At 37.8% G+C, this 14336-nt stretch overlaps 2 protein-coding genes and 1 long non-coding RNA gene across 4 annotated transcripts; 2 read left to right on the forward strand and 1 right to left on the reverse strand.

The window, feature by feature from the left end:
• The first annotated feature begins 1843 nt into the window (after positions 1 to 1843).
• Positions 1844 to 2764, forward strand: LOC122065419 (protein-S-isoprenylcysteine O-methyltransferase B-like). Its single transcript, XM_042629238.1, has one exon. It carries the CDS (start codon positions 1890 to 1892, stop codon positions 2481 to 2483), a length of 594 nt encoding a protein of 197 aa, XP_042485172.1. The 5' UTR covers positions 1844 to 1889; the 3' UTR covers positions 2484 to 2764.
• Positions 2490 to 9070, forward strand: LOC122065418 (proline-rich receptor-like protein kinase PERK1). Of its 2 annotated transcripts, XM_042629236.1 has the most exons (8): positions 2490 to 2626; positions 3362 to 3883; positions 4314 to 4400; positions 4504 to 4574; positions 7165 to 7241; positions 7540 to 7687; positions 8284 to 8445; positions 8578 to 9070. In XM_042629236.1, exons 2-8 carry the CDS (start codon positions 3469 to 3471, stop codon positions 8758 to 8760), a joined length of 1143 nt encoding a protein of 380 aa, XP_042485170.1. In that variant the 5' UTR covers positions 2490 to 2626; positions 3362 to 3468; the 3' UTR covers positions 8761 to 9070. The 2 variants fall into 2 exon arrangements, with proteins under 2 accessions (XP_042485170.1, XP_042485169.1); XM_042629235.1 differs by lacking the exon at positions 2490 to 2626 and having other exon boundaries at positions 3141 to 3883.
• Positions 9071 to 13199: 4129 nt separating this feature from the next.
• LOC122065420 lies at positions 13200 to 14325 on the reverse strand. Its single transcript, XR_006136005.1, has 2 exons — positions 13965 to 14325; positions 13200 to 13810 (listed from the first exon to the last, which is right to left on the reverse strand). It is a non-coding gene; the product is annotated as an uncharacterized LOC122065420 (long non-coding RNA).
• Positions 14326 to 14336: the final 11 nt, after the last annotated feature.

Genomic DNA, 14336 nt, shown 5'->3' on the forward strand with positions numbered 1-14336 from the left:
GATCCTAGAAAAGAAAAAGCTCCACCACCTTTTGGTGATTTCCTTCCTCCATATCCGCATAATGTCTCATCATCATCTCCTCCTCCTGCAACTGCTCATAATGTCAGCTCAGCTGATGCACCTGCATCGACAATGGTTTCTTTAAGCTCTGTGGCTTCTAGTCCTTCGGTTGCCATCCACCCTACACGGGCACCAAGTTTGGCACCGGCGCCGGTGCCGACGCCGGATTATGATCCACCATCAGCACTACATTCTGGGACGATTTCCTTAACGTCAATTATAGTAATTCTTGTTGTGATTGTGTTGGCTATTATAGTTGGGTTGGTTGTACTGATTATTCGTTTCAGGAAGTTTGTAAAACTTGGAATAACCCACTCAAGAGAGCCCATGTGTGAGTTAGTTCTATCTTCCTTCTTTCTTTCTATACATTCCAAGGAGAATAATACTTTTTTGGTATTTAGCTATTAATTTCTATTATATTATGTTAAAATTTGTAGATTTTGAATTTATTTTAGTTTTTTTTTTTTCTTTCATTTTCGTTTTTTCTTTCAGTATATATTTTGGTGGAGAGAAAATATGACAATATAAGTCGAGTGACTATTCTCTGCAGTGAGTGCGGTGGTGCAGTGAGCATCGGATGGTTGAGAGCATCAGGGCACACGTCTCGAGGTCCTCTCGATCATCCAATGCTCACTGCACCACCGCACTCATTGCAGAGGATGTTTTTGAATCTTGTATAGTTTTCTGTTTATTTCTTTTGTGTTTTTATTTTTGGTAGGAAAATAATTGACTGTACCTCCTTACATTGTAAAAAATAAATTATGATCTTTTTCTATGGTAATAAGAAACTTTATTCAGATATAAGGTATGATAGATACAAGGTTTGGATACATATTACTTAGAGTCGAAGACTGAAAATTGATCGGACTGTCTCACTACCATTAACAAGATCATCTTGATTAGAGGATGAGTGAAACAAACTACTTCCCTAAATAAAATGTTATAGACACTGCTCACATTAAATGGATCATTAAAGACCTCAATTAACTATGATCTTAAGAGAAGCAAATACTCATCTAATTATGTATTTATAGCTTACCTTTCAGAAGGTTCTATTGTTGTGTCTCAAATAATTGCTTTGGAAATTACTGTTTCACCCTACTAAAGACAACCTAACCAACCAGGCAACTAATAGCCTTGGGTTTAGAGGAAAAAGCAGCATATGTGAAAATGGAGTATCATCCACTAGAAGGCTCAGCCAACACTAAAGAAAAATGGTTTATAGTGGCCTGATTTACAAGGGGAAAGAACATGTGCAACACTTCATTCACACCTATGGCAATCAACAAAATCCAATCCTTGAAGGGTAGTAAGGTGGTTCTATAGATTTAGGGTTCCTCAGCTTCCAAAGACCCCCAAATAGCAAATATGATATGTGCAGCAGAAGAATGTTGTTGCTCAATCTTTGTTTGTCACGTGCATGTGATGATCCAACACTTGTCCTTTCTACTTTTATATATAATTCTTTTCATCTTTTAAAAAGTGGAATAGGTGCAGGATTCAAGTTGGATTCAGATCCTCTCCAATGCCACTAGAGGCCCAATGCGAATCCAGCGGCTGAGAATACATGGGATGAGTACTCAGAGTCCTCTCAGCTATTGAATGCACGTTGGGCCTCCTGTGGCACAGGAAAGCATCCAGTTCCAGTCACATTGTGATCCGCTGCCAGCAGTCCAATGTGCTCAAAGAGGATCAACACGGGCGACCAGTGGACGCTCACCCGGTCAATATCTCTGTAGTATATATACTCTCTACTCCTTTTTATGCCTTAGAAATTAGAATCTTGAAAACATTTATAGGGAAAACCCAGATCAGTTTCTCAGGCAGAAATGGCGCATATATTTGGCAACACAGCTTTAAGGCAATTGTCTCAGATGTTTGCAACAACCATCTTCTTCCACAGTTCAGAGTACATTCTAGCAATCGCCATTCATGGCAGATTCAATATAACTCTAAGCTCTCTTCTGATCAGCAACCAATATATGTTAGCAATGGCCTGTTCATTGCTGGAATACATCATTGAACTGGTTCTGCTTCCTGGGTTGAAGGAATACTGGTGGGTCAGTAACACTGGTTTTGTTCTCATGGTGATTGGTGAGGTAATTCGCAAATCTGGGATTCTAACAGCAGGTCGTGCCTTCACCCATATGATCAGAATCCGTCGTGAAGACCATAAAAATTTGGTCACTCATGGAATCTATGGATCCATTCGTCATCCGGGTTACTGTGGATTTTTTATATGGGCTACTGGTACTCAAGTGATGCTCTGCAACCCATTTTGTACTGTTGGTTTTATTTTGGTTCTTTGGCGTTTTTTCTCAGAACGGATAAACTTTGAGGAGCATTACTTGAGGAAGTTTTTTGGATCTCAGTATGTGGAGTATTCGCGTCGAGTTCCATCTGGATTGCCATTTGTGAAATGAATACCTGCAAAGTTTACAGTTTCTGAGCCTTTGCACCATTGTTCACCAAAGAAATGCCCAAATCAGAATCTTTACGTGTTCATGGAGGTGGATAGAATCTGAGAAACATGGAGGATAGAGATTGCCAGGGTTTTGGTCACCAAGTGGGTAACATTGAATTGAAAAATAACTACGAAAGATTAGATCAAAGGTTTTGTTTTACCCATTTTTAGTGTGGTGGGGAATCAGCTTCTGTGTTCGTGTTCTATTATTTATATATTCATGGGGCAATAGTATGGTTCCTTCCGCTCTGTTGATGATCATTTCTGAGAATTGCCTTTTTATTGTATTCAATTCTAGTTAGGGCCTAAATGTTCTCCAGGAAGAAGAAAAGTTAGGGTCAATATGAGTGAATTAATTAAACAAGAGGGCTGCCTTCCTCTTTCTTGTCTTGGGGGACTGTTTGAACTTGTGCTGTGTACATTTTCTTCCATATTTTTTCCAATTAAAATAAATAATATTTATGCGTCATGTTTGCAACTAAGAGCTTTATCTTGATTATTTTGTATTTATGTATTTTATCTATTTCTTTGTTTTGCTTCTGCTACTTACTACTATAGATCTCATTCTTCGGGTGAGGAAGAAACAAGTAGCTTCCCATCATTACATCTTAATTTTCTTTTTGTATTATAATTTCATGGATGGCTCCGTGTAGCCTCATTCTTGATCTTAACACATCACATATAGATAATCTTAAGATGACAGTAGTATTATTCAGCATTACTTATGTTTTTGGAACCAATCTCTGTTTTTCACCTCTCATGTAGAACTGCTACTTGAGATAGGTAATTGCTCTGAATTTTTCTAATCCATTTCTTGGTTATGTTCAATGTATTCAGATAATGGTGTGCGGCAAAATTCTCAACGATTAGAAAATCATGTTGTCAAAATTCCACCAGATCCCTCTCCTGCATCAAAACAACCTAATTCTCCAGTTGGCATTCCTATGCCCCAAACACCACGTTTGCCTCATGTGAACAATAATGCAGTTTTTGCATACAATTCCAGATCTAAGAATCCAATCTCACCACAATTATCTTTCTCTGACTTTTCAATGTTCACGTTCACATATGAAGAATTAGCAATGGCAACCAATGACTTCTCAGAAACTAACTTGCTAGGAGAGGGTGGTTTTGGGTATGTACATAGAGGAATCCTCCAAAATGGAAAAGAAGTTGCTGTTAAACAGCTTAAAGATGGAAGCTCACAGGGGGAGCGTGAATTTCAGGCAGAGGTTGAGATTATAAGCCGTATACACCACAGGCATCTTGTTTCCTTGGTTGGGTTCTGCATTGCTGGAGCCCAAAGAATGCTCGTTTATGAGTTTGTTCCAAACAAAACATTAGAGTTTCACTTACACGGTAAGTCTTACCTCATGGTGATTTTCCCACTTTTCCGTTTTCTGTACTTTCAGAATGTATAGCACAACCGTGTGGAGAACTCATTATCTTTGTAATTAAATAAGGGCAAGGATTCTCTGAGCTGCCAGGTTATCCTATATCCTCTTATAAAGAACAATTAAATCAATTTTCAGAGGAAAGAGAAAAAAATAAATAAAAAATTCTATGTCAAGAAGTGTAGGAAACCCCAACGGCTCAGAGATATTTTTCCCTCAAAACAATATTTTCTTTATGTTTTCCTCATCACCTCTCTGCATACTTTTCATTCTCCTCTGCAGTACTGGAATTGTCCACCCCCCCCTTTTCAGTTCTATTTATTCATAGGTGCATTATTTGGAGTCTGCAAAGAACGCTGCTCACCATCTGTTATTTACTGCTCGTCTACTTTTAGGAGAGGGGAGACCTACCATGGACTGGACTACCAGATTAAAAATTGCTCTGGGCTCTGCAAAGGGACTTGCATACTTACATGAGGACTGTAAGCCTTTATATGTTTCTCACTTTTTATTACCTATAAGCAGAGATTTCGTTCAAGCTATTGGTATTTGTTTATTTCGTACTGAAAGTCTATTCATCTGCAGGCAATCCTAAGATCATTCATCGTGATATCAAAGCAGCTAATATCCTTCTCGACTTTAACTTTGAGGCAAAGGTAGATTATATGCAGATATATTTAGTAGCCTTTTTCTTCTAGTCTATGGTATCACCACTTGTGAACTTCGTAATTTTAGGATTCTGATATGAAATTGGACACTGTAATGATTCTGAAGCACTTACGCCCTCATTATGAATTGAAGCTACGTGATCAATCTATTGTGGAAGCAATTGTTAATTTTCGCCAGCTCTATGCTCCTTATGACATCCTTGGAAAGTAGGCTTTTCCTTCATTGATGGTTTCTTGATATGAGGGAATTGAAGGTTTTTGATAAATTATTGGATCTTTGTGTTGGATGATGGCTAAGGATGGTTTAGAGGTTGGGTAAGCCATGTGGTTGTAGGCCATAGAATGAAGAAGAAAATAGAAGGTAGAAACCCAGAAGCCACCTTCATGGCAAAGGGGACATTGTACACACAAACTCTCATTATGACATGAAATATACTAAAATCCAATCAAAATTCAAACAGAAAAAAATAGCATGGTTAGCAAGAGTAGTCTTTTCTATTATTTATGCTTCTATCCTAACAACTTAATTACAATGCCCTTGTTATTAAAGAATTGAAGAAATTTTAAATGAGGAGAGCGCTAGCACCATATATTAATTGCATGTAGCAAGTTATGCATCCTACTACTGCACATGCGTCCCTTCCTATGCATGGTGCTCATTTAATGTGCATAGTCTTATCATTCTTCCTTTTAAATAGCTTCATTCTAGTTTGGGCTACATCATATTATATTCATGTAGTAGATTTCAACCCAAAATATAATTTGCTGTGTGGAAAATGGAGCTCTCTTTTTTGGGTAGTCCTTTTTGAGAATACAACTGAACTTAACTTGGTTTTATCCCAACTAAATGTGGTTGGCTACCTGGATCCTTTCCCTCCAATTAGCTCTATCCAAAGCCATACTTGTTACAGGGCCTAAGCTATGCATGCCTTTCCTCACCACTTCTCCTCGAGTCATTTTAGGCTTACCCCTGGGTCTTTTAGTTCTTTCAATTTGAATCAAATCATTCCTCCGTATTGGAGCATCTAAAGGCTTCTGTTGCACATGTCCATGCTACCTCAAACAACTTTCTCACCGCTTATCATGTATTGGAGCTACTCCTAATTTAGCTCTAATTTTGTTCATTTCTCAATTTGTCCTTTCTAATTTTATCACTGATCCATCTCAATATCCTCATCTCTACTACACTAAGTGTATCTATATTGTTGTTTCTTTACTACCTAACATTCAGCTCCATACATCATTGTCGGTCGTATGACTGCCCTATAAAATTTTCTTTTTAGTTTTAAAGGAATTCGTCAATCTCACACAACACTTTGGACATACCTCTCCACTTCATCCATTCTATTTTAATTCTTTGTGCAACATCATCCTCTATTTTTCCTTCTTCACTTGTGATTGAGTCGAGGTACCTAAAATATTCACTTTGTGGTATCTCCCTATCATCAATGTTCACCACCTCATTATCAGTCCTATTGTTACTAAATTTATATGCCATATATTCTATTTTTTTTCTACTTATCTTAAAACCTTTTGATTCCAAGGTTGATCTACATAATTACATCTTGCAATTTACCCTTTCTTTTGTTTCATCGACCAAAACAATGTTATTAGTAAAAAGCATACCCCAAGGGATCTGATCTTGAATGTCTCTAGTTAATTCATCTATGATTAGCGAAAAAAAAATATGGGGTTAAAGCTGATCCTTGATGTAACCCAATTGTAATTGGGAATTCACTATCTTGCCCCCCCCCCTCACGGTTCTTACACTAGTCACCACACCATTATACATATCTTTAAGACTTTAACTATGTCCACATATTAACTTGAAATACTTCTCTTCTCCAAGACTTGCCAAATTAACTCTCTAGGGACTCTATCATAAGTTTTTTATAGGTCAGTAAAGACCATATGGAGATCCTTCTTACATTCTCTAAATCTTTCCATGAGACTCAAGTAAATAAATAGAGTTTGTAATTGATCTTCTTGGCATAAACCAAATTGGTTATCTGTAATATTGGTTTTTTCTTTCAGGCTAGTTTCAATTACTCTCTTGTTCATGATTGGCTCATAAGTTTTATGCCTCTAGAGTTAGTTCAGCTTTCAATATCACCATTATTTTTATAAATTGGAACGACAATGCTTCTCCTCCATTCATCTAACAATTTTCTTGTGCTCATAATGAAAATAAGAATTTAAAATCTTAGTATGGTCAATACAATATACAAGTGAAAAGTCCAAATCATGGTGGGTCATACTGCTGACATGAATGGAAAACTGGACACTTGGACAATTTAGATGGTAATATATATGCTGGACAAGTGGAGTGACCATATCACCTTCTCCATGTGGTTTAAATAGGAGATTGGAACTCTGGCTTATTTGGGTTCATGTAATGGCCATTTTACAGCATTAAAGGGAGCCTTGTGCACTGGGTTTTTTTTTTTTTTTTTTTTTTTTTTTTAATGGCCATTTTACAGCATTAGAATAATGAGAATTGATCATTTTCGGAGTTTTTAATTTGTCTTCCAATTTTCATTATGTGTATTTTGGTCATTCAGTTAAGGTTTTCTCTCAGGTTGCAGATTTTGGGCTTGCAAAGGTTATTTCTGATGCTCACACTCATGTTTGCACCCGAGTAATGGGAACATTTGGGTAAGAGCCATTTCTTCTCTATTTGTAGAGTTGGTTCTGTAAGTCAAAGAATGAAGCAGACAGTCTCAGGATCTGGTTCTTCTTTCAATTTCATGCTTTATCTGAGTTGATAAATTGTGCTTAAGCTGAGTTTTATCAACAGCTGATACCTGCATTTTGTCACTTGAGGATTAGCTCAATTTGACCTAGGGTTAAGCAATCAGAACCAACTGGTTTGTGATTGCTAAGTTAGTAAAGGTCAGAAATGGCCTGCATTATCCTTTTTGTTTTCTTACACTAACATGCTCAAAACCAATAGGTATATGGCTCCAGAATATGCGTCAAGTGGGAAGCTCACAGATAAATCTGATGTCTTTTCTTTTGGAGTCATGTTGCTAGAATTGATTACAGGACGGCGGCCTGTCATATCTGTGAAGTCCTTCATGGATGAAGGCTTGGTAGATTGGGTATGCAGTATCTTATTTATGTATTTGTGCTCTGCTATAAACTAAGTTCTAATACCTTTTATATTTGACAAGGTGGAACTGAAATTTTGCTTACCTGTGATCTTAAGCTTATTTTTGTCTTTGCCTCTCCTTGAGCCTGTCTTCCAAACTACCGTAGGGCTTGCATTTGTGATAGATTTGGCTAATAGGAGTTGTAACTGGATCAGGTACTGACTGAACTGAATGCCGATTTGATTCATTGAGGCAGATCTGAATATAACTTATTTGATTTGTTTAGTAAAGATCCACTCTGTGATATACCTGGTTATGTTTGGATCCGATCGGATATATACTTATTTTGTTTTGTACATTTGTTTTCATTGGGGTTGCTACTTCAGTCAGCTTCAACTAGAATTATCTGGTCTGAACTTGCACTTTCATTTGGCTTGTTTTTGGTTGGTTCAAAACCTTCCAGAGTTGCACCCAACAGTAAAATGGTTATTGAAATGTATGGTAGGACTAGTTGCTTCCAGTGGAGTTACCATTCCTTAGTCGTGATGATATTTTGTCAAAAATGCGTTGTTAATCAGCAAATTTAAACTGTTTTGGCAATGTAGGCGAGACCTATGCTCATGCGAGCTTTGGAAGATGGCAACTATGACACTCTTGTTGATTCAAAGTTGCAGAAGGATTATGATTCTTTTGAGATGGGAAATATGATCGCCTGTGCTGCTGCTTGTGTACGCCATTCCGCCCACCTTCGACCGCGCATGAGTCAGGTACTAATTGAAGTGTAACCCATTGTGCCCTCAAGTTTGGATGGTTCAGTAATGTTTGAATTATATAATTCTTTGACTATATGTCCCATCCATTCCACTCATTCTACTAGCCATGATTTTCAAACCAAGCAGGTTATTCATGCCTTGGAAAAAGACATTTCTCTGGCTGGTTCAGAAGATGGTGCGAGATCAGAACGCAAAATGGTCAATGGCTCCCATGGAAGCATAGAGTATGACACTCTCCAGTACAAGGAGGACATGAATAAATTCAGGAAAATAGCACGGGGCAGCATGCAGCATGGAGACGATAATTAAGGTGGATTAACCCAGGATCTGGTTTGCAGTCTGCACCTGAGTCAATTAGCAAAGGCCAATCCAACTCATGATTCACATTCAAAGCCTGCTTCCATGAACTACCCTTGTACATTACCTTGAATATGAGAGTGTAAATCAAATAAAAAAAAAATTGAGAGCGTAAATCAACATTTTGTTTATATTTTGTAGGAGGCATGAGATCATCTATTGAAATTCAATTTCAGAATATATGTTTTGTAATCTAATCTGTTATTCAAGCAAGTCCAACCTTATCAGGTTTTTTTTTTAATTAATTCATTAGTGTTCAACAGATAGGTGGATTTCAATATTGAATGTGATGAATGCTGATGCTTCTTACAATTTCTCAATGTAGTCAGCCTAATTACTAGAAGATCCTTCTAATTTGTTGCACCTGGCAGCCTTTGTTTGCAAGGACTGTTGTAGCCTTAATTCACTCCAGTGTTTTGTTTCCCAAAATTCCATAGATCCTAGTAGGAGTATTTCAAGTTCAGGACTTACTTGTGCAGCTATATACAAACTTACAGAATACATAAGCCCATGAAGAGGGTAATAGGTTATAATGCTAATCTGAAAGTGAGCAAAGAGCTCTACTGAATATCTTTCCCAGGAGTCACAGGTAGTTTCATCATGCTTTTTTGCAGTCACATTTGCTAGGTTCTCCAGACATGCATAAGATTATAGTTACTGAAATTCATTAGTAGTTTCATTTCATTACCGAAGTTTCCTGTATAATTCGAGTTTCAGCATCAGCTATGTGAATCACCTTGTATTAACATCCTTCAAAGTGTGTGGAAACTGAATCATTTGAAACCTTCTGAGAGATGCATGATAAGGCGAACAAGCTAAACCAATACAGCAGTTCCCGTGGAAGAATCCGATTTAATGATGCATGATAGCATCTAACAACCGAATGCACCCCTACTCTCCTAGGATCGAACTCCATGGAGTCAAAGCCGTCATCAGGTTTTAATCTGTCCAAATTGCTGACTGCCTTCACCATCATGGGGTAATTGGTAACCATTTAAAGTTCAGAAACTGATTCTAGACTGTAGTCATTGACTATTAACAGTGAGATTTATTATTAGAATTGTACAGTAAGATATTTTATATATGGCTTTGTTGGTGATAGCTCCTGAGGATGCTAGCAGAATTGAACTCCTTTTAAACCTTGGAAGGAAAATACCAAATAACATAACCTAAGGAATATCCCTTGGTGCATTGTTTAAAACCTGAGCAACATGTATAGGCTGTTGAACTGAGAAAATGGGGATGAAGGAAGCAGATTGTAGAGATCTCCATGGAAGTTGTATATATTGGTTTGGTTCATCCATCTGGTTTTGTATAGAACTGATGGGATTCAATTTTAAATTCAAGCTAAATTGTTGTTTTATATTTGACTAATTATGATATTGTTGAGTTTCTTCAGTTTGAACCAGGCACAAAGCATTAAAACGCGGTGGATTAGATTAGTCACTTGGGAAAAACACAGAAAATATAGTCTCATTAATTTTTCTCTACAGCATATACAATTACATTCCATGTTGGTCATTCATTAAACTAGCTAAGCAACTCCTTATCATGTCACCAACAATTGTAATTCATGAAGAAGAGTCCAAGTAAAGATCAGTTGGAGGAGGAGGTGGTGAATGCAGGTAACCACGACGATCATTTCTGACGGGATGGCTCGGTGATCCTTTTGGAGGTGGAGGTGAACGTGGGGACCTTCCAATAATACTACATATCACCATCAACCCTTTACATGGAGGATGCTCTGCAATTCAAGTAATGAGACAGAACCCTTTAGAACATCATTGTTTATTTATAGTTTTACTTGGCAATTTGATCATTAAATATATATACAGGAAAAGAAAATTTGGAAAGCTTGCTAATTACCATGAAGTGTTCTTGCTTGGGCATGGATAAGAATTTCAGAACCTAAAAGCAAAATGAAGAGAGAGATGAGAGAAACTCTCCTCATTGGATTCTGCATGTTGGTTGATATGCAGTCAATTGATTAGAAATAAAGAACCTGAAAATAACCAAATCACTCCAACCTATTTATAAGAGGTACCTGGTTGACTCAGTCCAAATGGTCTTTACTGTTTCATTGTTTGACACTTAGTTTGTCTTTGACTTCATCAAAAGTTGTCTTGGACTTCATCAACTTGTATGCAAACCTCATTTATGTTGAAATATTGACCAGTGACCACAACCCATGTTGGCTGAAATGGCATTTGGATTTATTACTCTCAGCTGAAGCCTGAACCTCATTTACATCATGGATGGCTAGCTTTGAGTTAAGCACTTTGTCAACACGGTTTGCATGGTCTTAGTATTTGATATGGTCTGGCCTAACCCACCCACCATGAGAAGAGACTCAGAGAAGTAGAAAACATATATGGTTGAAAAGCAGACCATCAAAGAATAAAAAAATAAGTGGGTTGTTGAGAACATAACCCATATAGTATCCTTTTAGTCAAAACTGAACAAAAAAGGCAGAGTTTAATAGGGTAATGTCCCTTATAAAATTGCCATTTTTTAAGTGTCACAGTATCATGAGTAAGTGTGAAATGGATCTCACAAAAGAGGCCAAATGAAACGATAATTAGCTTATATAATTCATTAATTACATTTTAATTAGATGAATGAAGCATGAAACACATGATTGAACTGAATTTTCATTTGTAAATCCTTAAGGTGGGACTATTCATGTACAATATATAAGTGATCCTCATCCTTCCTAGTAACATGTCATGTTTTGTAACCTTCTTCATAGATTATGTACTCATTATTATTATATAGACCCTCTAACTAATACTTCAATTATTTTTATTGCCACTACAACCATGATACTAATACATACAATAAAATCAAAGTCGATTGAGCCGTAATTTTACTAGTGGTCTACTCTTGAAACTTATCAACACCCCAATTGCTAGATTCTCTTCACACGAGGTGGAGAGAAATTGTCACCTTACACACGAAATGACCTTGTTTCCCTCCTATATACGAAACCATTCAGTTATACCTCATTGGTGTGCTTTCTTATGTCGCTTGCTTAGAGAACTCTCTCCCTATTAATTAATAGGGTATTTCAAAACAAATAACCTCGGAGTGGTGGCAATAAGAAGACTCGTGGATTTCATGGGCTTTGAATTAAACCATATCTCTAAACTGTTACGGAAATTAATCAACTGTATACAATTAACAACTGCTTAGCTCAATTGGTGAAGCTGTGATGCACTAAGCCCACACTCATGAGGAGGGCTCGAGTCCAAGTTGTAACCCCCCCCCTCTTCTATAGAGTAGGTACCAACAAAAAAAATGGAGATGGGTTCCTCCATGAATCCTAGGGGTGTCAGTTGGTCGGGTGTCCTCGGACCATGACCTACCTATTTAAGGAATGAGTCAATCTCGGTCGTTGTCATATCGAGCTCGGTCGAGTTCCAGGTTTTAATCGAACCTTAAACTGTCTTTACTTTTCCCAGATTTAAGATACTTTAATTTATTTTATTAAATTATCAACAAGAAACTCATTGCTGAGGTGGTCTTGAATAAAAATAAACCCAAGATACACACAGTTGTCAATAAGGTTGATGCCATTCAGAATGAATACAGAACAATGCAGCTTGAAGTTCTTTCCGGCAATCATTCCCTTGTAACTACTGTTGTTGAGAATGGGATTCGCTTCAATGGTGATTTAGCCACAGCGTATGCTCACTTGAGAAAAATAAATATATAACTAAATAATAAAATAAAAAACTGTTGAACTAATGCTTTACAGGCTGTTAGAAGTCATTTTGCAGATTATGTCACTTGGTTTTTCTGTTATATCATTAAAAATGATTTGGAGCCTTGTTCCATATATTTTAGGTTTCCAAAAATATGCATTTGCGGTAAATGATGATAACCAATTTACTATACAAACTTTAGGTTCCAGAAGCAGAAGCATGATTAGTAGGAGTCCATCTGTGCAACATTGGCACCTCTTTTGTTTCTCCATGGTAAGTCATAGGGTCCAGAATCAGAGGCATGACTTGTACGGTAACTAGCTATTTAATTTTTGCACAATTTGTAATATATATCCTATTCTATCCCAAAAAAATCAAAATACCCATATAAATAGTAAGGCTAAACGTGTCGGTCCGAGTCGGGCCGATTAGGCTTACTCCTTGCACCTTGTACTAGCTATTTATAAACGGACCAGGCTTAGGCCCGAGACGTTTATTAATTGGGTCAAGCCAGGTTGGGCCATAACAGTGTCAAGCTCAATCGGGCCTACTGGTGCGGGCCTAGAATTGACACCCGGCTCCATCTCTGCAACTCAGAAACTGAAAACCGATATACACAACCACGGAACCTAGGAGGATGGAATTTCACCCATCCTATGTCGTATGGCATGGAAGTGGAAATGCAGCTTTCTAGGAACTATTTGCCTGACTCTTGCTGCATTCAAAGCACAGTTGCAAATTTACAATCATGGATGAGAAGACGAAATTCCACCCTTCCATGTGCCATTAGTTGAGAAAAACAGTAGTGACAATGGTTTGGAAAACAAACATAAGAGTGATAAGAGTATCAATACAGTGATTGACAAGATTGCTTTGGCATTATTTTCAGGATCGGGATCCTCCGTCGCCCGACAGGCCCTGTAGCGTGCATCCAACAACCAGAAATGTCTTGGACTGCATGCCTGAACGTTCTTGGCCGTTGGATGTGTGCTACCCACACTTTTGCACTACAGACAAGCCCGATCTTCACCATAACAAGCCAGTGAATGAGTCACATCCTTGGCTCGGCTGTGTCTTCATTCCGCGTTCACGGAACCAGGCCTCTTGTGTGACAAGTCTTTTTTCTTTTTTTGGCTCGCAATAAAGCTAGGTCCTGATCGAGCACCTAGTAGTCCTATCTACCTTTCCAGACACGATATCTTGAGTACCTATGATGGTGACCACATCTGCTGGCATGTGATATTTGGACATAGAAAGTAGAAGGGCCTGCTCTGAGTAATGGCCCCCTTCCATAACCTCTACAATTGATAGTAATAGAGCAACAGTGAGCAACTAGATAAATTAATACATGTTCATAAGGTGAGGGAGACTGAGTATACTAATGTTTCCTAATGCTGTGGGTTAGGAGATGTCTTTACAGAGAGAAACTAGCAACTAAAGATGTGGACGTACCCAAACTCTTTTATTCTTTAACACCATTGCTGAAGCTAGTTTCTTGCAGGTTACAAGAGAGACTGATTGTATAGTTGTAAGGCACAAGCCATTCATCTGCAAATCCCATTATGATGTAGAAACATTATTAGTTTGGACTGTTTGCATCTTGCACAACTATCCAGGTGGTGGAGATAGATGGTGCAGAACTCAAATGGAGACTGATCTATACTGATGGAGCCTGGTATTTTCTGTCATTTCCTTCACAAAAACATAAGCTCTTCTTCACTTTGCTTGCAATAACCAAGTAAGGTCATTACTCAGAAGACTGCTCAATTTGTGATTATTGCCCCCACCACCACCATCATAAACCCCCCCACACCCCCCCCCAAA

The sequence above is a fragment of the Macadamia integrifolia genome, unplaced genomic scaffold, assembly GCF_013358625.1.
Source record: "Macadamia integrifolia cultivar HAES 741 unplaced genomic scaffold, SCU_Mint_v3 scaffold2003, whole genome shotgun sequence".
NCBI classification, from domain to species: Eukaryota; Viridiplantae; Streptophyta; class Magnoliopsida; order Proteales; family Proteaceae; genus Macadamia; species Macadamia integrifolia.

Excerpts from the sequence above, each read along its gene's own strand:
- LOC122065419 (XM_042629238.1), top strand. The coding sequence starts at position 1,890 with ATGGCGCATATATTTGGCAACACAGCTTTAAGGCAATTGTCTCAGATG.
- LOC122065418 (XM_042629235.1), top strand. The coding sequence starts at position 3,352 with ATGTATTCAGATAATGGTGTGCGGCAAAATTCTCAACGATTAGAAAAT. Across the intron at positions 7,242-7,539 it reads CGAGTAATGGGAACATTTGG|GTATATGGCTCCAGAATATG; the intron begins GTAAGAGCCATT and ends CAAAACCAATAG. Across the intron at positions 8,446-8,577 it reads TTCGACCGCGCATGAGTCAG|GTTATTCATGCCTTGGAAAA; the intron begins GTACTAATTGAA and ends CAAACCAAGCAG.